The following is a 27,045-nucleotide window of genomic DNA, read 5'->3' as shown; positions in this document are numbered from 1 at the left end:
CATGTTATAAACATTGTATTATTAGATTCATTGTGATGTTGGCTTTCATTGAAGTTTCAATTGTTATACTACTTGATGTTTTGGAAACTTAAACAAGTATAGTAGTTCTAAATATTATGAAATGACAGAAACATTAGGCCAAACAAATTACTTGTGTTTCTACTATCAGAAAAAAATAGGGTAGGTATGTATTAGCTAGGCATTTTATTGTTAATTTGAAAAATATCTTTACTGCGCTAATATAGAGCAGGAGTTCTGACTTTAACAGTGCATATAAAAACTTAAGGGTATTGTAGAACACAAATCTGAGATAAGTCTGGTTAACCACACTGGTGTCGAACACACCAATAAGTATAGTGTGTATAATATATCATAGTTTATACACATCATATTACTATTAGTGTGTCCAGTATCTGTGGGGTTAGCATAAACTCAATATTTGTTTTAAACTTTTAATTGGCCTTATATACTGATCATGTATAGGTCAGACAGGGGTTGGTTTCCAATTCGGAAACTAGACCTGTTAAAACAGTTATCATTTGTAATTTAGAGATTAAATATTTCTAAGCAGAAAAAAATGAACTATAAATATTTTTCAACCTTTTCTGAGTTGAACAATTTTAGAGTATCTTCTGTCTGAAATCTGAACATAACTTGTTTTATGATAAATGTGTAAAACAATTCCTCATACTGGGGTAAAGTTTTTCTATATATAGTCCCAAAAACTACAGATAAAATCCTTGAGCACGTACAAGATACAAAAATATATATTTTACGTCCATTTTGCAAAACATACAACATAAGCTACAAAGACAAAACATGAGTATAATAACAGAGACCAAAATATTACAACATGGAAAAATAAAATAAAAACATGTAAGTACTTGTAGTATACTGTAAGCTCAGAAAAAGAGTTTATCACTTGGAAAGCACTTAATAGGCACATTGAACACGGTAAGCACATCAGCACATGGTAATTTAAGCTCATTTAGAACATTTGCATACAGCACATAAAAAACAAAACCATAACATGGAAAGCTTATTAGCACATAGTAGGCACATTTGCACATTGTAAGCAAAATAAAGGAGTGCAATGGACATCTCCATGTTTCCTGGTTAATTTCTTCTTTATGGAAACAACCAGGGGAGAGTGATGTTCTGCTTCATCTTTTGTATTAATGAAAACCGTGAATATCTAAGTGCGTGTGTTTAAACTAATTTTGTTTTGTTTTTACTGGTACCTTTTTATGTACACATGTTTTACCACCTAAGGAATTAGATGTCTTAAGCCCCCATATGATGTGCTGTTATAAGTTGAATTTAATGTACATTTTGTTTATATTTAGTTCTGCTACCAAAGAGATTGACTTATTGAAATGTTTTTGAAACATTTTAATGAACTCCTCAGCTTTAATGCCTTATTTCTCACTATACAAGCTCATATTGCTATGCCTCCTATTTGTTTGAATATCATCTCTAAACATTATTGCTGGTGCAGAAATTATATGGTAACTATGTTCTATTTTAGGGGGGGAAAGCAATCAATATTACAACAGACAGGGATGGTTATTGATGGGAGAAAGGAGGATGAGAAATAGGAACTGTACCAACTCTCTCATACCTTTGAGGACTTCATGAACTTTTTCAAAAGGCTGCAAGAACTATACCAACAGTGACATGACATTTTGAAATCTGTCAGTTACTTTATAGAGGAGGAACCTCTGACTAAATCATTTTCTCTCAGACACATGAAAGCCGAGTCCACAGATCCTTCCATCAGCGAATAGTTCAAATGTAGTTCAAATGCTTTCCTCGCAAACTTTTCCTTAATGGAGAAGTCAGTGATCTTTACTTGGAACAGATTGAATCTGTGAATATTGATGCTGAAAGCCTGATGAATGTGATTGAACAGCCCCTACTTGATGCTGAAACCCTGATGAATGTGATTGAACACCCACTACTGACTAAGGGCACAAATGTTGGAAACAACGTTTGTTTTGATCAATATAACACTATGGGTGGTGGGAGCAAATTGGAAAAAAAATTAAAAGTATGTTTTTAAAGATAGAAATACTGGTCATGGCTTCCTTTTAGTTTTTGTCCAATGAATTAAAAGTCAACGCAAATGTTAAGTAGTAAAAGAAATGTAAGATCCCTGGTATACATTGTACTTTTAACAATGCTTATGATCAATATCAATAAAATAAAATAAAAGTTATAATATGTAACTTGATATTTGTTAACTTCGCTCGATTTTACTGTGTCCAACATTTGATATTAAATCTTGTGTGATATATGAGAGGGATAGCACACAAGATTGTATCAATGTCAATGAAAGCAATTATTTCTTAAGTTTTCAACCATATTTCTTGAAACTTCATTTCTAAATTTCATACATCAATTGTTCAAGACAGTTTTAAGGTCAATTTCATTCAGTCAAGGTGAAGGCTACAGCTTCACAACCTGTTCATGTACATGTGACAGAGAAATTGTCAGTGCATTCCTAACTAAGTATTCAAACCAAATTTTATAAACCTTGATCCATCATTCTCAACATTAAATCATGCACTACCTGTTTGCATATACACAAGCAACCTCAACTTTCAATAAGTCCTGTTGTCAACATTTGTTGCACAATGCTATCAGTTCTGAAACCAACAATCATGACAACTGTAATAACATAGTATGTGTTCTAGCTGGTACATTTGCAGTACTCTTTTGAAATGTATTTGAAATTAATATGTGCATCTTATTTCAAATGCTAGCCTATGAAGATGATAAAGCTGAACATATGCTATAAAGTTGTTGTTTTCTTTGTGAAGAATTTATGCAATGGAAATAGAGGGAAAATAATGTAACTCTCCTAATCTTGTGTGTGTGTGTGAGTATGTATGTTTATATTTTGTTTATCTTATTCAATATTGAAACATACAACAATGTATCATATTGAATTAGAGTGCTTTTTATATTATTTGTTCATGGGAACACAGATTCAAAATAGTTCCATTTTTCATAAGAAGAGACCTTTTCACTGCAGTGAATATGTAAAACACTTTATTTAAAAGTTTTTCAAAATTATTGAGAGACTTGTAAATTTATGGGTAGCAGTAATCCACTTGCTTATCCACAATTTAGTTTCGGCAAGTAAACATCCTTATAAATATTGTTCTGTAACAATATACACTGACTGATGCAAAATTGAAACTTGAACAAAATTCACACGTATTAAAAAGCATGCCAACCCTGGTCGATGTGCACACTTTACAAGATAACTTGCTTGAATATATATTGATCAATATACAAACTTAGACGATAAGTTCAAAGTTGAGTGAAATCCATGCCTAATTAATTAGCATACTGTACTCTGATTGGTCAATGGTTTTATGCCAAGTAACTTTGTTAGATAAGGCAAGGGTTGATATCTTATTCAACAACAAAGGCAAAGTTCAAAGATGTTCACAATCTGTGCATAATCTATTCAATGGTTTAAAATAATCAGGTATTGGTCAAAGGGGTAAATGCCAGTTTCAGTTTTTAATGTTCTATGAAATACATTGTATGGACAAAGGGAAGCAATTCCAAATTCCTATGCAAATTAATTATCCAAAGGTTTAAAATGATATATTCTAGAGGAAACTTGGTACCACTCTTCTGACAAACCTATAAAGATATACTGTACACACAAGAAGAATAACTTCACAGTGGTACACTTTTACATAAAACTTTGATTCATAACAAATTAACAGTAAATCCTTCTGTACAATATGATGGGAACTTCGTCTTTATTTTGTTCTCCATTCCAAAAATAATATATATATCTTTTGCCTTAGCTTTCAGGACTTTCAGTACTTTGATTGAAACTAGTCCATCCCTATAGATGTAGTCACGTGATGTTTTGGTGTACTAAAGTCACGTGACCTGTGCAGAATATTTTTCCATGCCGACATTTTGAAAAATCTCCTTAAAAATCAGTAACCCTCCTCCTCCCCTATTTTGTATCCACCTTTTTGTACTATTGTGTAAAAATGTAATTGTTGCACATCTTTGGTTTAAATTTTGTTCCATTTGTTGTACATCTTTTAATTACAAATGGTGCGTTTATTTTGAAGCAAGCCCCATCTTTTTTGGTTCTTCGTACACCTTATTATAAAAATCAACACAAAGATGTATACATATGTTCGATTTCTGGCATTTAGAATAAATGCTCATTTTCGACAATTTAAGTGTTTGTTATTTTATCGACAAAAACATAGCAGAGTATAACCTGTGTGTGCTGTTGGGTTTAATGCAGACTAAACACGATAATATAAATGGGAAATAGTATAGACATACGAGTAACAGTAAAGACAAACGGGAAACAGTATAAAGGTACGGGAAAAGTATATACATACGGGTTATAGTATTGACACACGGGTAACATTATAGACATAAGGGTAATAGTATAAATATGAAGGTAATAGTATGACTATACGGGTTATGGTATAGCCATACGTGTTATAGCTATAGTATAGACTCACGGTCAACAGTATAGACTTACGGGTAAAAGGATAGACATACGGGTAATAGTAAAGACAAATGGGTGTTAGTATTGACTTACGGATACAAGTATATATTTATGGGTAATAGTATAGACACACGGGTAATATTATAGACACACGGATAATAGTATTGGCAAACGGGTAATATTATAGATATAAGAGAATAGTATGGATATACGGATTATAGTATAGACATATGCGTGATAATTTAAACAGATATGTAACAATATATACATACGGGCAATAGTATAGACACACGGGTTATAGTTTAGACACACGGGTAATAGTATAGACATACGGGTAATTTTATAGACATACGGGTTTTTGTGTAGACATACGGGTTTTCGTATAGACATCCGGGTTATAGTTTAGACATACGGGTTTTTTGTATACACATACGGGCTATAGTATAACCATACGGGTTTTAGTATAGTCATACAGGAAACGGTATAGACATACGGGAACTATTATAGCGAATTGGAACAGTGTAAAGATACGGTTATAGTATAGTCATACGGGTCATAGTATATACATACGGGTAAAAGTATATGCATTCGGGTAATAGTATCAACATACGGGCAATAGTATAGACACATCGGTAATAGTATAAACACACGGGCAATATTATAGACAAACGGGTCATAGTATAGACATACGGGTAATAGTATACGCATACGGGTAATATTACATACATACGGGTAATAGATAGAAATCCAAGTTACATAATAGACATACGTGTAATAGTATATACATATGTGTAACAGTAATTACATACGAACAATAGTATAGACATACGGGTTATATTAGTGGCATACGGGTAATGAAATAGAAATACGGGTAATAGTATAAATATAGGGAAGCAGTATAGACATACGGTAACAATATATACATAAGGGTAATAGTATAGACATACGGGTAATAGTATAGACACACGGGTAACTGTACAGACATACATGTAATAACATAGACAAAATGGTAATATTTTTGATATACGGGTTATAGTTTAGACATACGGGTTATAGTTTAGACATACGGGTTATAGTTTAGACATACGGGTTTTGTATAGACATACGGGTAATATTATAGACATACCAGTTATATTATAGACACACAGGTAAAAGTAGAGACACACGTGTATTATTATAGACATACGGGCAATAGTTTAGACATACGGGTTATGATATAGACATACAGATAATAGTATAGATATGCATAACACCGTATAGAATTATGGGTAACAGTATGAATATATGGGAAGCAGTATAGACATACGGGTAATAGTACAGACATTCGGGTAATTATTTAGATATACAAATGTACGGGTAATTGTATAGACAAACGGGTATTAGTATGGACATAAGGGTAATAGTACAGACATTCTGGTTATAGTAAAGACATTGGGGTAATAGTATAGACTTACAGGTAATGGTATAGACATTCTGGTTATATTAAAGGCATTTCGGGTAATAGTACAGACATTCGGGTAATTGTATAGACAAACTGATATTAGTATAGACACACGGTTTATAGTATAGACACACGGATAATAGTACAGAAATACGGGTAATAGTATAGACATACGTGTAACAGTAGAAACACTACGGGTAATAGTATAAATATATGAGAAGCAGTATATACATACGGGTAATAGTATAAATATATGGGAAGCATGTATATACATACGGGTAATAGTACACACATTCGGGTCATTGTATAGATATACGTGTAATAGTATTAACACACGGGTAACACTATATACATACGGATAATAGTTCAGACATACAATGTATGGGTAATAGTACAGACATACTAGATATAGTTGAGACATACAGGTTATAGTTTAGACATACGGCTATTTGTATGGACATACATGGAGAGTATATACATATGGGTAATAGTTAAGAAATACGGGGAACAGTATAGAGATACAGGAACAATAAAACAAACTGGTAATAGTATAGACACACCGGTTATAGTATAGACATACAGATTACAGTATATGCATACGGGTAAAAGAATAGACACACGGGTAATATTTTATATATAGTATAGACACACGTGTATTAATATAGACATACGGGCAATAGTATACGCATACGGGTAATGGTATGCATACGCATAACACAGTATATATATATACAGGTAACAGTATAATTATATGGGAAGCACTATAGACATACGGGTAATAGTTCAGACATTTGGGTAATTGTATAGACATACGGGTAATATTATACATATACATATAACTGTATAGACATACGGGTAATAGTACAAACATTCGGATACAAGATGATATCGCGACCAGTGGAACTCTTCAAATAGGAGGGGATTAAACTGTACTCGAAGGGGCAACGGACAACATGGCAGCGCAAAAACATTCAGATACGAATTTCCACGAACTTCCATGTAATGAATTGGGTAATATTTTAAAGTCAAAAGAGATTACCTACTCCAAATAAGAAAATTGGGGAGCTAGTACACCTATGATAGCAAGCAGACATGTTAAATTGGCCAGATATTGAAAAAGAGGACGAAGCTAAAGCGTCATAGCTGTGACGACCGACAGTGGCGTATCGTGTGTTACCTTTCATCATGATCATCATCTTCCATTAAGTGACAGATATCCTTGCTGGAGTGCAATTGTCACTGTGAGAGGTTCCTAGAGGTGGCAGTCAAAAACCTATTTTTTATGGTATTTTCGTATATGATAAAACTATTTACAAAAAGTATACATGAAATATAGAGGAAAAGGGTTGAAGCCTGCAATTGCTGATAAAAATCAATTCATATCAGGCGATTGGGCGATGTCTGTGGGTATAGAGTTCAAGGTGATAATAGTACGGGGGAAAATGAATATTTGTATTGATTTGATGCCATTGTGATCTGATGAAATTTGCGAGCCCTCCTTGTTCTCCTGTCCCCTTGAGTAAGGTACTCGGCTGTTGAAATAGCGATGTGCCCGTTTACGATCTTGTACATCAAGGTTAGCCTGGATTTTGCTATACGTTGTGCTAAAGATTCCCAATTCAGTGATTGGATCATGGTTGTCACACAGCCGGGATATCTAGACCTGTAGTCGTTGTGTACATATCGAGCAGCTCGACGTTAGCAGCATAGAATTATCTGCAGTGTACGGGTCCCAGCAAGTCGACGCATACTCAATAGTAGGTCTGACAAGGGTGGTGTAAGTCTGTTCCTTTACCTTTTTTGTGCAGGATGACATATTGCGTCGTAAAAAGCCTAGGGTCTTATTTACGGTAGAGTTGGTGTGACTATTCTATTCCAACTCAGGTCAGAGGTGATAGTGACTCCGAGATATCTACTGGCAGGAACGTTTTGAAGTGATTCATTGTGCAACGTAGAGTTGTTCTTAATGTGCACTTTGTTTTTTGTGACATTTATAATGCAGCATTTACTGGCATTGAAGTTCATTTTCCATGTGTCCTCCCATGCCTGTAGATTGTCAAGGTCGGTTTGTAGAGCGTTGCAGTCATCAGGTGTTTTGATGTCTGTGTAGAGGAGACAGTCATCTGCACATAGCTTGATCTTACATTTCATTGAATCTACGATGTCATTAATATAGACTAGAAATAACAGAGGACCAATCACCGTCCCATCGGGCACCCCAGATAGTACAGGGGCCCTCTCGGACTTAACACCATTTAGTAAAACAAGCTGATCACGAGATTGTAAAAATGATCTCATCCAGGAGAGGGTGTTGTTTCTTATACCATAAGAGTTTAGCTTGGTCACGAGTCGTTCAAAGGGGACTTTATCAAACGCTTTAAAAAAATCTAAAAGGGCTATGTCTGTTTAGGTTCTACTTTCTATATTTCAACAGAGGTCATCAACGGTAAGTATCAATTGGGATTCAGTGGAGTGTTTGGATCTAAAGCCGTGTTGGTATTTAGTCAGGATATCAAATTGGGCCAGGTGGGTCATGACGTTACTATGTATAATATGTTCAAGTAGTTTGCAGGTGATGCTTGTGAGCGATACTGGGCGGTAGTAGGAAGCAGTCTGTTTGTCTCCTTTTTTTAAAAACAGGGACAATATGGGCTTCGCGCCAGTCCTTCGGCACTTCACCGGAGTCTAGTGAAATTTGGAAAAGTTTGGTGAGGGGCGGGTTAATTTCAAGTGCAATGTCCTTCAGGACCCTTGCCGGTATGCTGTCTGGTCCAGTGGCTTTTTCGATATTAGTTTGCTTTAATAATTTAAGAATACCCTTTTCAGTAACTGTGATTTTTGGCATCGAGTCAAATTGTCTGTCAGGGAGATTTGGCATGTGCGAGGTGTTATCGCGGGTATAAACAGAATGAAATTGTTGGTTGAGAATATGGGCTTTTGTAGGGTCATCTGATTATGTGATACCATCTGATGGGTATCGTATTGGGGGGATGCTGGATGAGTCAACTTTCTTGCTCTTTATTAAGCTCCAGAACTTTTTTGGATTTTCTATGGCCTGTGGACTTATAATTTCCCTCATGTATTTGTTCTGGGATTTCCTGGTTTCTTTTTGCATGTGGGCTTTGATGGATCTGTATCTATCCCAGTCCCTAGTTGTCCTGGATTTTAATGCTTTATTGTAGGCCCTACGTTTTTGTCTAGAAAGTTTGTTGATGTTATTGTTGGCCAATGGGTTGGTAAATTTTGACCTAGTGAGCTTGCTGGGGACATGCTTGTTAATTGCTGCTAGGATGGTTTGTTTGAAAATGTTCAAGACTTGGTTAATGTCTAAGTTTTCTGTAATTATATTATTTAGGCCATTTTGTATGTCAATAAGCATTTGGTTGATATTTGCTTTGCTCCAGAGTAGAATTGTTCTTCTGGGCTGTTTCTTGGGTGGGTTTGAAACTTTATTGTCGATATCATGACGATTTCATGATCAGATACCCCTGGTATTGGCTTACATTTGTTCACTAGTGATGGCATGTTTGTTAGGAACAAGTCTAGGGTGTTGTTCAGTCGTGTTGGAAAAATGACTACTTGTTCTAGTGATAGGTCATTGAAGAGCGACAGAAACTACTCATTCAGGACCTTGGGGTAGTTGTTACTGTTGATGCGGCCTTCTGGCCATGAGATGAAACTAAGATTGAAATCTCCTTCCAACCAGAATTGGTAATTAGGATGGTTGTTAACTAGGGTGGAGATTTCATCTATCGAGTCCTGGATGTAATTTGGACTTGGCCTATTTGGTGGTCTATAGTAAGCAGCTATGATGATTGGTGTTTGCTTATTGAGTTGTATTTTGGCTGCGACTAGCTCTACTTTGTCGCTTTTATATGCAAGAGTAGCGTTCAGTTGCGTTTTTACAGCAACCATGACACCTCCACTTCGAGATTTTGTTCTGTCATTGCGGAACAGCTCATACTCGGAGGGAAAGACTCCAAGGTCCTCAATGTCTGGTTTGAGCCATGTTTCAGACCCAATGAATATATCAGGTTGGGATGACTCTATAAGAAGCATAGTATCGTGGCGTTTTGCCTTGACACTTTGAAAATTAACGACAAGCGTTCTTAGTGAATGGGTCGATTTAATTAGGTTTGGTTGTTTCTTTGTCTTGGATTTTGCAGGGATTGGAGAAGATGTTGCTCTTGGTGAGAGAGCTTGGATATTTTCAAAACTCACTTTGAGAGCGAATTGGAAGAACTGGATACAGGGCGATGAGCATCATTCTCGTTAATCGAGAAGTCCTGATCATGTGTTGTTGATGTTCTTAAACACGATGGCATTGTAGACGATGTTACAGAGTATAGACACATGGGTTATAGCATAGACACACGGTTAAAAGTATAGACACACGGGTACATATAATAGTATAGACATACATGTAATGGTATAGACTTAATGTTAACAGTATAGACTTAAGGGTAAAATTATAGACATACATGTAATAGGATATACATACGGGTAATGGTATAGACTTAATGTTAACAGTGTAGAGATACATGTAATAGTATAGACACACGGGTAATAGTATAGACTTACATAACACAGTATAGATATACGGGTAACATTATAAATATATGGGAAGCAGTATAGACATACGGGTAATAGTATAAACATACGGATAACAATATATACATACGGGTTATATTACAGATATACGGGTTTTGTATATACATACGGGTTATAGTTTAGACATACGGGTTTTAGTATATTCGCACAGTGAACGGTATAGATATACGGGAAGCCTTAAAGACATGCGGATACTAGTATAGACACACGGGTAATAGTCCAGACATACTGGGAACAGTATAAACATACGGGTAATAGTTTAGACACACGGGCAATAGTATAGAGATTCGGGTAATAATATAGACATACGGGTAATTGTATTGACATACGGGTAATCGTATTGACATACGGGTAAAAGTATAGACATACGGGGAACAGTTAAGACATAAAGGTAAAAGTAAAGATACCTGTCCCAAATGCGTTGAACCAAAGAATCACTGCTGTGATCATCATCTTCGACATTTGCCGAGACGCAAACATCTGAAACAAAAACCGTAAACATTATTAAAATATGTCCCTGATACATTGTTAGCGACCATTCAAACCATTTTTACCACCTATATGACCCATTTTACTTTGTCATTATGGCTATGTCATAAATATGGTATGGCATACGTGTAATAAAATCTAGAGGTTTTGCGATTGGTCAAAACCGTGCGAACATATTCCTACGCCTCTACAGGTACTACTTGTATCAAATAATTATTTTTATAAAAATTGTGAACTACTTTGCACTGCGCGGAACGACAACGCTATGATCGGAATACTTTGGTTTTGACCTATACAGAGTTATCTGATAACACACAATTGTGTTAGATTTGTTTTTTAAACAATTAACGTTATGTGATAAATAGAATCTTACATTCGTGTCCATTTCATTTTGAATTTATCAAAATTATTACAATAAAATCATTAAACTCGTTTGATAAATTTAGTATGACATGGACACTAATGCAAGATCCTTTATATTTTCCATGACCCATGATAAGGGAAAAGTTAGCATGAGGAGTAGAAATAACGTATATGAATTAGATCAACAAACTATGAACACCGATAAAGGTTCCATATGCCGGTAATATTCTCTAGATTTGTTAACGGTAAGTCGATGTCACTCCCGACTATTTACACAGCAAAATTATTTCGGAAAATGCAAATATGTATCAATCTATTTAAGAATTGTTTCGGCGACATATTAATAAACTATGTCGACGTCTCCTCTCCTCAGATGATGTCGACATATTTTCCATTCTTACTATTATGTTCGTATCTTACATGTAGCGTTTTAAGGAATTTTAAGTATCATTTCTTGTGCAACATCTCACTCCTGCCTTTATAGAGAACAGCCATTAACTTCTTTAGTGATTTCATGAAATCAGCTATAAACCGTCTGCTGTCTTAAGCACTACTATTACTTCGTTCGGGATACAATCTATGTTTATTAGATATAGACTATGAACCTTGACATAGTATCCAACACGTGATCGTACGTCAGTAGTAAGCCATTGTAAGCATATGCACATTTAAATTTTGTCTCCTATATCCTATTTAAGTGATTTTAAACATTTCAAATGAAGTGATATTGATTCACGCAAACAATGATATAATCTATTACATGTGCCACTTAGTACACATTTTAATTCACTGGCAGCTGTTATATTGCTTTTCTCGTCATGATCAGAATCTACAAATTAGTGTTCATTCATCATAGGTTACTAAGTTTAATAATTTGATTCATTTTCGATCAATGTTCATTTTTATTTTTCAAGTAACGAGGGTAATTACTGTTCAATATATAAATGATTACGTAAAATGATTACTTGGTCGTAGTATGCAGTAGAATTTGATTTGATTATTCATGCTATAACTGTATTATTTATGTTTCGATATGTGGTTATTATAGTCTGGTATGGCGTTATGCAATGTAGTCGATTTATGTAATTATATAACGGGTCTATTGAATGTCAAATCTATCGCATCTAAAGAGAAAAAACGGATTGTTTGTGTGCCGAGCGAATATTAAGGTAGAGTGTTCAGTATGTGTATCCGATGCTTGTCGTGGTCGTGTAAAATACAATAGGAACCAATCAAATTCAATGAAATCTTTACAACAATTGTAAAAGAATATCTCTGAATATTTAGAAAGACACAAAAGTGTGTTGAATTACAACGCTTTAGCTGTTACACAGAGCTATGCCCCTCATTCGGTATTTCGGCCTGACGTTGAGTGTTTGATGTGTTGCTAAAACGGTGAACATGGTAAATTGCTAGCCACTTCCTAACGACTCGGATAGGGGGAATTTCTCTTTAGCTCCTTTAGTAGAGTGTAAGACTAGTAAGCCAGAGGTACCGGGTTCGACTCCTGTCGGACTTTAAAGTTAGTTTTACAATACATGTATCTTTACGATGTAAATAGTAAATACAGTTCAAATATATCTTCTTCTTATTTTAGCTGTTGTACGTTTTGGTATCTCTGCACAGTGGATAACATCGTTTCTGGTGTTTAAAAAAAAGAATCGGTGAACTCACAAATCGAATTTATTTAAACTTTGATTGATAATACCCGAAATGGAAATGTATTTCCTTATGCAAGCAAACATTTTTTTTGCTACAATACACAATAAAGTCTTGCAAAGTTGAACGATTTAATGATTTTTTTCAGTCTACGCTGTACCCTGTACCGCTGCACCCCTTCACCCCGTACCCTGTACCCCGTAAACTGTGTTTTTACAGCACAATACATTCGATACGATATGGTTCTTGATACACATATCTGATTTAAGATTAAACAGTATATGTTTTCGGGATTTTATACATATGTCATAGCTTTACGATATAAATAGTAAATACTGTTCAAGTATATCTTTGTTCGAACTGTTTTACGTATTTCCTATCGCTGCAAATTAAAGCCACCTCCCTTATGTGGTCAGTCTGTGGTCCGCCTGATATAAAAAAAATAAATAAAATACAATGGACCTGAAATAAGCGGCCACACCTGTCTAATGTGGTTAGCGGTCACAAAAATCTGGCCCGAGACGTTTTCTCCACATGTATTCAGCGATCATTTTGTCCAGAAATTGACATCAAGAAGATCACAATATATTTACAAGAACACATCTCAATAGAGCAAAGCTAATTACAATGTGTAATTAAAAATTAAAAACCATAGGTAAGGTTTGGCACGTGGAATTGAAGAAGAAAATAACAAGAAGATGAAAGTTTTGTGTAATGATGAAACACTTGTTTATTTGCTGTATTTAAAATGCGATAATCAGTTAATTTTATCAAGTGTGTTTACACTGTTTACACGGAGTCACTTGCAGCGTGATATATTTGTTATGATTTGTACAGACGGTAGCCTAATTGGTCAGCGACGGATTTGATTGGTGGCTGTAAACCCATTCATAAAAATGTCAGCGTAATGAGTGTGTGTGCACGTATTTGTATGTGTGTAAATGGGGGAATGTTTACCTTGAAACAGCTTCAGGGCCCATGATGTGTTTTGTTTTGTTGACTCGCTTTGGTTGGCGTCTTGGTATATTTTTTGCTAGTTAGCATCAATTGTTTTAAATCTCTTTTTAGTATCTGTATCGGGCTCCTCTTGCACATGAACTGTCTCATCTTTGACTTCAGGGAAAGTAGTAGTAGTAGCCCCGATATTATCTGCTAATTGCAATATTTTTTCCAAATTGTCTGCCGTCATGGAAGTAATCACTTCCAATATCGGAGTTTCCGGAGGGGAGATATCCATGTCGGATTGTGTTATTTGTCTTTCCATGTGTTGAATGTCGCTCAGAGTCACTTCGGAGGCCGCTATCAGGTCAGTTATTGACGAATCACTCCAATTAACTTCTTCTTGGTCAGTATTAGGTGTTGCTGGTAGATGTATACCAAAAGTGCCATGATTGATAGGTTCATTTAACATTTCCTCGTCAGTGTATTCCAATATTGCCATCTTTTCTAAAAGCCGACGACAAACTCGGTCGCTGACGTCACGTGGTTGATTTACTTGTTTTCTATATTTATTTTTTTATTTGTTTTATTCCCATTGTTTCATACCATTTCATAACATTCTATTTCTATTTTCTACTGTTTTTGTATTTTTCCTTTTTATTTATAGTGTACTTTTTAAAATTCTCATTGAAACGCGAGTCATTTCGCCCATAAAAGTAGTTCTGGCAAACAAATTGTGTATCACTACACTGACCAAATCCCCGTTTTAGTTCATTGGGAAATATGTTACAATGGGACCAGTAGAGTTATCTAAGCACTATGCAGTGCAAATGTAAATATTGTCAAATATACTGCATCTACAGAGAAACGCTAAAATTAAATATTTGTGTGCTGAGCGAGTATCAAGGTATAGAGTTCGGTATAATTATCCGATGCCTTTCGTTTTCGATGTACCCTGCACCCTGCACCCCGTACCCTGTACCCCTTACCCTGTACCATGTACACCGTAATCTGTATTTTCACAGCACAATACATTCGATACGATATGTGTCTTGATACACATATCTGACTTTAAAGTTAGTTTCACAATACATGTAGCTTTACGATGTAAATTGTAAATACTGTTCAAATATATCTTTTCTCTTTTTAGCTGTTGTACGTTTTTGTATTACTGCACAGTGGATAACATCGTTTTTGGTGTTTAAAAAAAGAATCGGTGAACTTACAAATCGAATTTATTTAAACTTTGATTGATAATACCCGAAATGAAAGTGTATTCCCTTATACAAGCAAACATTTTTTTTTGCTACAAAACACAACAAAGTCTTGCGAAGCTGAACGGTTTAATGAATTGTTTCAGTCTACGCTGTACCCTGTACCCCTCACCCCGTACCCCGAACCCTCTACCCCTTCACCCCGTACCCTGTACCCCGTACCCCCGTACCCCGGTAAACTGTATTTTCACTGCACAATACATTCGATACGATATGCATCTTGATACACATATCTGATTTAAGATTAGTATATGTTTTCGGGATTTTATACATATGTCATAGCTTTACGATGTAAATAGTAAATACTGTTCAAGTATATCTTTGTTCGAACTGTTTTACGTATCACTGCAGAGTTGATAAAATCGTTTCGGACATATTTAAAAAGAATAGGTGAAGAATTTATTGAAGAATTGATGGATACTATATTTGTAAGTGATCCTATGCAGACAAATTAAAGTCACCTCCCTTATGTGGTCAGTCTGTCGTCCGCCCGATATAAAAACATTTTACAATGAACCTGAAATAAGCAGCCACACCTGTCACATGTATTCAGCGGTCATTTTGTCCAGAAATTGACACCAAGAAGATCACAATATATTAACAGGAACACATCTCAATAGAGCAAAGCTAATTACAATGTGTAAATAAAAATTGGAAACCATAGGTAAGGTTTGACACGTGGACTTGACAGCGATTTTCAGCTTACTAATTGGGGCAGGTCCTACCGACCCATCAACAATGTTTTACAAACAAAACAATTAATCCCACCTTGTGTACTCAATCAGCTTGTGATTTTCAAAACAAGTATGATCTTTTGTAGTACCTATACATTTGTATCTAAAGCTACTCAGGACTAATATGTTATTTGATAAAAAAACTTGCCGCTATATTGCATGCGGAAAACAGATCTGCTTCCGATCTGATATTATAGTCCTGTCCTTTGAAGATTACAAAGGAGAGACGCCCGACTCCAAAGCCTGTCAACTTTTACCGTTACGTCACCGCGAGATTCTGTTGATTTACATCAAAGGACCGAACTAATATTCTTGTCTCATCAACAAGGTGGCGCACACGGGGCCTTCAATTTTGCTATGACATATTACAGGGGTGCACAGAGCGAAAGTGAGCGTAAACCCCTGGATACATAAACAAATGATTGCGTACCCTCTGAAACCTTTATGTAAAAAAAACTGAAGTTCCCCATCACAGAGATCACTCCGCTCGCTCAGAAAGAAAAACAACAACACCGAAGATAATCCCTGCGTCTGGTGGCGGGAAAAACAATTGCTTCTCAGCAGGATAGGTGGTACATTTAAGACATGCATAATATCATTTTCTTCATTAATTATCTCGAGCGCTCGACTTATTATTTCGGGCGCTTTACTTAAACTTTACCTATGAATCGCTTCATAATAGTATTGTATTGAAATCGTGATAGCTGAGCAGATGTACGAAAACGTAAATGGACCTCTCCTTGTTTTGATATCCAAGATATAGATGGTCAATATACTTTTTGACGCAAAAGGAAAGGGACTGGTCGTACTTGTACCGAATGTCTGTTAGTTCTATTATTTGAAACCTGGTGGTTTGTGGGACTTAATACTATTTCTTCTTTTTATTCCCAAACATTTATGATTGATTTACCATATTTTCCCTCCTTGTTGCATCTCAGTCTTGAATATTTTGTAGAATATTTGATGAATCTATTTGTTTATGATAAACTTGTTTTCATGAGAGGAAATTGATAAATTGTAAAAACTTTTATTAAATTCATTTATATTCTGACATGCATTAAAATTTATTAAAATTTTGAAAAAAACCATTGACACAATGCCCCTTTCCGACTATAGAAAGGAATTCATGTTTAGATACAAAAAGTATATAATGCCAAATATTAAAAAATGTCCAAAAAGGATGAATACTAATCATCAGTGACTAAAATGATCCAAAAGTGCTTAATACGTACTGATATATAACGCATAGGTGGAATTTGGATATGATTTGGATATCATGACCCATCTCCATGACTTTCAATAGTCTAAGTAAATTCACACGGGTGTCAGACCTGTCCCGACCTGAAAGAATCTATTCAAGTTGATCGGGATTGTGATTTTAATATCCATGATTAATGTCTTGAAAAATAAATCTTATCCGGTTGTATATTGTGGTAAGTTTTTCAACCGAATGAAATAAAGGTTATATCTAATTAGATTTTGGTGGGCATTGATGTTCAAGTTCAAAGGTCAAAGGTCACATTTACCAACCATTTCCTGATCGAGAAGTTAGATATAAATTTGTGAGCCACTGCTTACTAGTACATGGTTTTTAATCGAACTGAAAGAACATAATCGTACGATAACTTAAAAAGTTATGAGCTGTTTCGGACTTTGTTGGTCAGTCTACAAAATGATAAAACAGTCGTAATTGTCCATGTATCATATTCTCTTCTCAACTCGTGTCCACTTCGTCATATCGCAGCTTTGTCTAGATCTCTGAGTTTGTGAAACGTTAAAAATAAGTCTGTTACGTTTAGTCAATCTAACCAATTGTATTCATTGACAAAAAACCAACGTCCATGCGCAACGAAACCAGAAGGTCAGAATACAGCGTCGAGGCCCGGGATATGACATCGAGGAAGCAAGAATACGACGTCAAGGGAGAAAGATAGTGTTGCTCGGTTGCCATCGTATTGGGGCGTTGTTGCTTTACAGGTCGAGAGAGGTCGATTACGAGGTTTGTTATTTTGCACTAGCTGGCAGTCATACAGAAGGGAACATGGTCGAAATTTGTACCACAATGTGAAATGAAAGCCTATGTAATACTGTTCTCCTGAGTAATCATATATTAAAATGATAGGTTCCCTGGCGGAGTATTTTACGTTGTTATTGAAATAAAAAATACTGTCGAATACTGACACCTTCATTGCAGTCGAAGTCTTAAACAAACTTTTGTCTAGGATGATTTGATCACGAATAATTGATGTTTTTGACAGAAATGAAGGGTAACCCACATTTGTAATGTGACAGTAGAGTAGCAGGATGGTGTTGAGCATCAGTTGAAAACGGAAAGTTTTTGTCTTTTTTTTTCGTTTTGACTGATTATCGAGTTATATCCTCAAATCGTCGATGGGTTCTGGAGGTATACATTTCACATACTGAAATAGTATCTACCCAAGTCGTATTGTCCGTTGCAAGTTAGAAGTATTCCCCATAAAACTTAGATCGTTCCTGCCTGATGTGATACATTTAATATGACCCCCTTTTGATTTGATTATCATATCATATATATTTACCATCGTATGGCATTGCTACTATATAATCCTACCAAATGCAGTTGGCATGAATGCCATAGACCGATTGTTGAATTCCTCATTATTATGACGTCATAATTGTTACGTTGGGTACCATTGACCCCCCTGGATGATTGCTGTTCTATTAATTGAAGAAGCATACACGATACATGCATTATTTGAACTAAATGCTAAATAATCATTAGTGTAATTGAATTTTCTATGAGATGAAAAGATTCTTAAAATGGTAAATATAAGTATTGAACCGCTTTCAATTGGCATTCATGGGCAGTATGAATTCCAACCGTACAAAGGCAAATCCAACATGAAGCGCTAGCGCGCTTCATTGAATTTGCCTTTGTCCAGATGGCATTCATATTGCCTATGAAGGCCAACTGAAAGCGGTTCAATACTTAAATAAAGCACAACATTCTTTTCCTCTAAAGAACGTAAGAACGTAATTGGAGTTAGAAGAGAAGGGTAACATATTACATTCGCGGTGATAGTTGAAACACTGATTAAGGTCAATATGTTAGTGCGGCTTTCAAACGTCATATTATGACGTCATTATAATATGACGTCAACATTGTATGCATAGAGATATTAACGTTTTCTCAAGACATCAGACTAAATTCCAAATATTTAATTAAAACACCAATTCGCATTATAAAAATAATATTACCCTCGTACAGATTTTAGAAAATTAATATGAATGAAGTTTCGAAATATATTATGTATCCGTTTGCGGTGTTCTTATTCGTGCGCAAAATCATAATCTGTTATGTACAATGTAGATAGGTTGGATGGAGAGATAATAAGTCGAGCGTCTGACATAATAAGTCGAGCGCACGAGATAATTAATGTAGACAATAATAGTGTGCATGTCCTAAATGTACCCCCGTACTACGGGATATCCATCCCGATATCTCTAAAAACAATCAATGAGTGTAATATTCTTTGTGATCGGAACTCAATGCAACCTTCACAAATACATATAGACATACATGTATGTGACATAACATATAATTTACAACGATTGAGTGACTACATTGCAATTAAAAAAATCAAAACACTTAAATTCGCACTGGCATTCGGGGTTTCGATTTCATTTGATGAGATTATAAAAAAACAAAACAATTATTGGCTATCGATAAAGCTAAATCGTGGACGCATCCAGCGCACTGAAACCGACATAACAGGAAAGTAATAAATCTGTGCAGATACCTTATTACCAAAAATCACTTTGAAAATATCTCAGTTTTTGGTCTGGACACAAACTTGTACAGCTTAATGTATATGACACCAGTAAAATACTATATAACAAAAGAATTACTCAGGGAGACAGATCATAAAGCTTCCCAGTTTAAACCTGTAGGTAGATATGTTAGAAGTGAAATAGCTTGAAACAGAGACACATTCACAGCAAATTTGTTATGAACTTTTAAATACTATGATATTTATATTTCGGTTGCATATATATAATGATTACGAATGACATTGAATTTTACTTACTGAAAAAGGAACAATTTCTAACTCAGATATTAAAGTGCATACTAAACGCTAAAATTAAAAATACACTTTTAAATTTTGTTATTCAGTAATTTTTAAACCAGGTGACACTCTCCATATCATCACTATCTTCTGTATACATGCAGCATGTCTCAAATGCTGTAATATGTAGCGGTTCATATATAAACCATACCTTATCGTGTCACACAGCCCATACACCATAAATCGTGTATATGTCATACCTTACACGTGTCACACAGACCATACACCATTAATACATGTATATGTCATACCTTACACCTGGCATACAGCCTATATACCATACATATATGTATATGTCATACCTTGCACGTGTGACACAGCCCATATGCCGACATACATGAAGCATTCAAAATCTCTGCTTAGTGTATGAATATGTCGTAAAACGTACTGCTTGAGTAGATAACCTATCCTTTTCCAAGGCAATATCACGCGTGAAACAAATAACTAATTTGGTCTGCTCACCAATGTGTTTTTTCTAGTTTCGGGTTAGTATGTCATCAGTATAACTCTAGATACGGAAAGTAACAAGTCAACTTCAGTTTTGAATATTGCAGGTAGGAAAAAAGAGCGACAGTTAGCGGCACGGTACCTTTAATGTTCAACATTTCCCATGAAAGATGCTTCAGTCACCCTCAACTTCATTTACCTGAAAGGTTATATGCAAATACTAAACTTGAAGATCCGAACCTGTGTACGTGTATGTAACCTCATTATATTGAATTGATACATAAACTATTAAAATGGTGCATTACGAGGTTAACGTAGTAGGTAATAAGGTATTAAAGCTTACAACTTTGTAAGAAATAGTTCACAGGGTTTGTAACATATCAATCTCTTTAGCGACCCAAATGAATGTTACGAAATGACATTTTAATTAAAGTTCATTCAATTACCAAGGTCATGTAGAGCCTAAGGGGAAAATGACAGCCTACCGCACAATCGGGAACCGTCGGCACTTTCCGTAAACGAGAAAATACCTCGGGAGTAAATAGGTGGCCACCATATTTGTTATCTCATTACCATATCGGGACCTACATTGCGACTAGACCCACTTTGTAAACAAAGATGGCTGCCCCCATGAACTAGCATGTGGATATCACGATTCGGTGTGAAAGGGATGAATTCTAAGTAAATCATTAGCGTTTATGAGTTTGAGATGTGCGTGTGTTTATTGAATTTTTGTACTGTATGTATCTGATGTACTGTTTTGATATAGATGGCATTATATGTAATTAGCTCAAGGAGTTATGTTGGTAATCACACAGCTGTTTGAAATTCTGAATGTTTATAAACAATAATGATATATGATATCTATAACCACTGACTTAGATCCTTGCTATAACAGAGGTAGTATTGCATCTATTTTTAAAGTTCTTACTCTGTGTTTTATATAAATGTAGTGTTGTTAAACGCTTTATTGTCAGAGTTTCAAACACGTATAATCTGATCATAATACTCATAAGTCAGGCCAAACGGTATGTTTCCTAGCCCATTATATTTTGACTGCTGGTAGGGTAATTATCAAAACATTATTTTTTTACAAACATTTTAAGTCCTTATCATGAACAATTTAGATAAATGTATGTAATTTGTAGGAAAATTTAAGTTTAACCATTTTTAAAGTATCAGTATTTTCTTGGAATGCACAGATTCTGAATTAGTGTAATCTACAAAATGGATTTAGATAAATCCAATTTCTTATTTTGGCTACAAAATAGTTCAGGTAAGGAGCTCGATGATTTTACTAGGTAGGTGAAAGGGACTATCTAAGTCTGTGGCCTTATCATGGATTTACGTTATTGTTCGTAAACGAGAAAATACCTCGGGAGTAACTAGGTGGCCGCCATATTTGTTATCTCATTACCATATCGGGACCTACATTGCGACTAGACTCACTTTGTAAACAAAGATGGCTGCCCCCATGAGCTAGCATGTGGATATCACGATTCGGTGTGAAAGGGATGGATTCTGAGTAAATCATTAGCGTTTATGAGTTTGAGATGTGCGTGTGTTTATCGAATTTTTGTACTGTATTTATCTGATGTACTGTATTGATATAGATGGCATTATATGTAATTAGCTCATGGAGTTATGTTGGTAATCACACAGCTGTTTGAAATTCTGAATGTTTATAAACGATAGTGATATATGGTATCTATAACCACGGACTTAGATCCTTGCTATAACAGAGGTAGTACTGGATCTATTTTTATAGTTCGTACTCTGTGTTTTATATACATGTTTTGTTGTTAAACACTTATAATCTGATCATAATACTCATAAGTCAGGCCAAAAAGTATGTTTCCTAGCCCATTATATTTTGACTGCTGGTAGGGTAATTATCAAAATATTTCTTTTTTACAAACATTTTAAGTCCTTATCATGAACAATTTAGATAAATGTATGTAATTTGTAGGAACATTTAAGTTTAAACATTTTTAAAATATCAGTATTTTCTTGGAATGCACAGATTCTGAATAAGTGTAATCTACTAAATGGATTTAGATAAATCCAATTTCTTATTTTGGGTAAAAAATATTTCAGGTAAGGAGCTCGATGATTTTACTAGGTAGCTGAAAGGGACTATCTAAGTCTGTGGGCTTATCATGGATTTACGTTATTGTTCATAGCAAAACCACAAGTTATTTTGATCGAAGCTAATATAATAGTCATGCAGTTATCAGCTCTGAATTCAATTTGGGGACATTTGAAATTACATATTGTCTTTTAGCTCCATTTTGAACCACAACTAAATCACAAAACAAATAAGTTAGCCAAAGACACGCAGAAAAGAGGAAATGCAATTTCACTTAGTTAATAAAATAAAGAGACATAACAGTTATATATATGCATAAGATGACTTTTTGAAAGTTTAGGGAAATGGCAAAGTATTCTAAAATATATTGATGGGAATATTCTAGCTACCAAGTTAATACATGAAATTGAATATAACATTTGTTTGATATATGTTTTTTTTAAATCTTGGATGATTTTGCTAAAGAAAAATTATCATTAGTGGGAAATCCAAAACATTGGTAGATAAACAGGATCCTCCACATTTTTACTATCCTAATTACATACCTTTTAACCTGAGCTGGAAACATTATACAGTATGAATTACTTAGTAAAAATAACACAATTTGAACAAGCAGGAACAAGATTCAAAAATCAGTTAAACATATACAGTTAACTGATGGATCTTATTCCCCAATTATGAATTTCACCTTTGTCCTCAATGTGGCCTTGACCTTGGATGTAAAGACCCAGTTTAGGAAAGCATCACTGCTTATTCCTCTTATATAAATACCTTAGGTATCACATAGCTATATCTTTAGCAAGTCAGTAGTTATGACACAGACTTTTTCGAATGAGTGGACTGATGGACAAGCAACGACTATATATATGGTCCCCGAATTTCGTGTAGCATGAAAAGTAGGACACTAGTTTTCAGTTTAGTGATGAGCCATGGAAAAATATTTATAGAATGCCATTGCAGATGTCTTAAAATACTAAGCTACAATGGTTACAGTATAGACTGTTTTATTAACATGCTAGTAATGAACCCAATACATTTGTTCAATTTGACTCATTCAAATTTTGAAATTTCGTTAATTTTACATACCAGTACAAGTAGAATGAATCACTGCTTTTCAGGGAAAATAGGATATGACTGCGAAAAAGATATGTAAAACACTGTAAAGAATTTACTTAAATTCAAAATTACATATATAGGGCAGGTTAAGTTGAATGTCCATATTGTAACAAATGACAAACTAAAACTGAGAACATAGAGCATGTAATATGTTAATATTGAAAAATACAGAATTTACCAAGAATAAAGTTTTTTTAGATGCTTTATTAACCCCACTTCCTTTATAAACAAAACATAGATTTATTTCTGGTCAATACATTTAAATGAAACAAAAACTGACAACACAAGTATTCCAATTCATACAAAATGCATTTTATACAACTAGATTCTACAAATCTAAACTAATTTATCAATAAATATTCTGACGAAAACAAAAATAACTTTTATTATATGATATCTTGTACAGTACAGAATCAGAAAAATAACACATACGTGTACATGTATGACATTTATCAAAATGAATGGGAAAAATGACAAATTATCTCTTTAGTCTCACTTTGCTGAAAACTTGTAAGAATATGAACAGAAACATTTGGTATTTGTGATCAACTACTCATACTTAAGCTAACTGACATGTGAACTATTGACAACATTCTCTTTTGTCTTTGTCTGGTAGTTTTAGATATAATTTATACTGGTATACTGAATTTCAATATGTAATGAATCCTATCGCACAGTCCTGTCTGTCTTTCACTGTCAGTCTTTCTGTCCGCTTCTCCTTGTTAATAACATGTTTAGGTGTCTATGCACATCTGTTGTGTGTGCGCTTGTCCATATATATTTACCTTGCTCTCTCTCTCTTTAGGTCACCTGAGCCAAAGGCTCAAGTCTCGCTTGGGGAGGGGGTACAATTTACTACAGTTTATATAGGTATATTTTGTCCATCCTCTAAAAGAAATTATTCAAACTTGTTTGGAATAGTTATGATGAAATTGAAATCAAATAGTATCAGAAAGTAATTATAATAAGGTCCTGGCCTACCCCAGGGGTTGGCCAAAGAGGAAAATTGGCTAAAGATGTTATATTTCTCACTAGCAAAATAATTTATTTTAATAGTTTTTAAAGTTCTTTTCCTTTGGTGACATGACAAATATTATATTTCACTTTTTTAAATGCTGATTTCCTCTTTACATCTAAACAATGAAATTAAACTACCTATAATATAATTCAAGTGACTGTTTAGGGCCTTAACTTGGGCCTCTTGTTTCCCTCATTAAACCCCCCTCCAAACCATCTTTATAAATGTTCTTTCTATGAAACAATGACAAAAGGATAAAATGTACAAAATCTTTTGAAAACTTAAACAAAAGACATTCTGTATATTTTGAATGATCGCATCTTTTTAGAGAGGGGNGGGGGCTGGATATAATTTTAATTCCTTTTGTATAAAACAAGAAATCCTTCCTTTTTGGAATAGTATCACACTTGTCCATGTTGATGTGCAGGTTTGAATGTGTTAACTATTCTTGTGAAAATATTAAAATATTACCAGTGAAAAACCTAATATGATAAATCCCTTGATATGATTTCAGATTCTATCATTGTCAAGGGAGGATAAAGATATTATTTACTGTGGCTCCGACTATGCAGGAAAAAATTGTGAGGATGGTACAACTATAAAACCTCAGTGCATTCCATCAGGTGACAGTGCTGATAAAAAAACAAGATCATTGTGGATTAAAAAAATCCAACTTGTGCAACGAGATACTCCTATTGGCTCAAACTCTAGACTTCGCAATTTACATTTTGAAAATAATATATGCAAGGTATCTGCCTACACCAAGGGTAATAGTCATTCTGAATTTGAGAACACTGAAATCATTCCCTGTGAGGCTACATCATGTGTATCTACTACTATTAGTTCCTTGTCTTAAAAGGAGAGTTCTGAAACACACACATACTGGTTATCCAAATTATGCAACATTTTTACTGTTTTTTACTACTTTTTGTAAGTATGGTGCAGAATAGTTGAATTACTTGGAAGGGGAAAAAAGAACTCCACTACCTGCAAAAGACAGAAAATATTTCCACTCAAAAATTGTGAAACCTGGGAAGAAAAGGAGCCTATGCCCAATTGATGAGTGTTGTGTTTGAAGTTGAAGCATGGTCTTTGGCAAAGATTTCTTGCAGATTTATTAAGTGTGTCTGTTATGAGTTTCTCGAATCATTAAAACATGGATTAATTTTATGTTTGATCACATGCAGTCACTTATCCCATGGCCATCAAGAGAACAAATTTTAAGCAATTTGCCTAAATATTTTACAACAGTGACTCATAGTTATAGATGCAACAGAATTCTTCTGCGAGAAACCAGGAAACATGGAGGCTTAATTTCTTACATTGAGTGAATACAAACACCATAACACTTATACAGGTTTAATTTGAGTTGCACCCAATGGTCTAGTAACATTTGTGTAAAGGATTTGGGGTTGGGCATGTATCAGTTAGCAGACATATTGTGGAAAAAAGATGATGACCTTTTCTGACCAAAGTTAGAACTTTGAGATGTTAGTCTTGCAGACAAAGGCTTCACTGTTGGAGATTTACTTGCTATATATATAGGTCTAAATATGCCACCATTTGAATGATCTAGTTGTCAGATGAGTGTACAGAGTCAACAAATAGCTGCTCCGAGGATTGTTGTTGAAATGAAACTGGAGCAAATCAAGAACTTCAAGATATAGCAATCCTTGCTACCACTTACTGAAGTTCATTTAGCTGAACAAATAATTATGATATGTTGTGCCATGACAAATTTGTACAAGCTCTTACTGAAGTGAATTATACCGTCTGCAATGTCCTGTCCTTAAGATTACTTCATATTAGAGGATCATGTGTAAAATGTACATATAAATATACTGTACAGCTATGAAACCAGTGCACTACTGTAATTATTTTGTTCAACAAAAATCACTTGAATATTTAAAATGGACAGAGTTTCAGTTGACCGTTGACATTTAGTAATTTCAAATATTTTTTTCCCTAGTCAAACACATTCTAAATAGACATATCTTTGCAAACTTTAGAGTCAAAGCTCATTGTTGGGTCTACTGATGTCGTAGATGGCTCAGATATACAATGTTAAATTAATTGTATATCAGTACATGTAAACATGTACAGTTGCATTCCATTAGACCGTGTAAAGTAGATATAACAATGTTGACTTATGTATGATTTTTGTAATAGGTTTTGGGATGTTAAAATTTCAAAACGCTTGATGGTTGTATTGTCTGTTTCAACAACTATTGGTAAAACTAATATGTATGTTTTTT

The 27,045-nt window shown here is 34.6% G+C and overlaps 1 protein-coding gene across 1 annotated transcript in view; it reads right to left on the bottom strand.

Annotated features, from left to right (window-relative positions):
* LOC110441914 overlaps positions 1-27,045 on the bottom strand; it is a gene marked incomplete at its 3' end in the record, with an annotated part of 187,799 nt that overhangs the window by 35,577 nt on the left and 125,177 nt on the right. The window contains exon 2 of the mRNA XM_021485220.1: positions 10,964-11,036. Coding sequence (XP_021340895.1) covers positions 10,964-11,036 — 73 coding nt within the window. The remainder of the gene's footprint in view (positions 1-10,963; positions 11,037-27,045) is intronic.

This window comes from Mizuhopecten yessoensis, unplaced genomic scaffold (genome assembly GCF_002113885.1).
Source record: "Mizuhopecten yessoensis strain PY_sf001 unplaced genomic scaffold, ASM211388v2 scaffold716165, whole genome shotgun sequence".
Lineage (NCBI taxonomy): Eukaryota > Metazoa > Mollusca > Bivalvia > Pectinida > Pectinidae > Mizuhopecten > Mizuhopecten yessoensis.
Note: the sequence above shows the minus strand (reverse complement) of the source record. Positions and strands in the feature narration are given on the sequence as shown.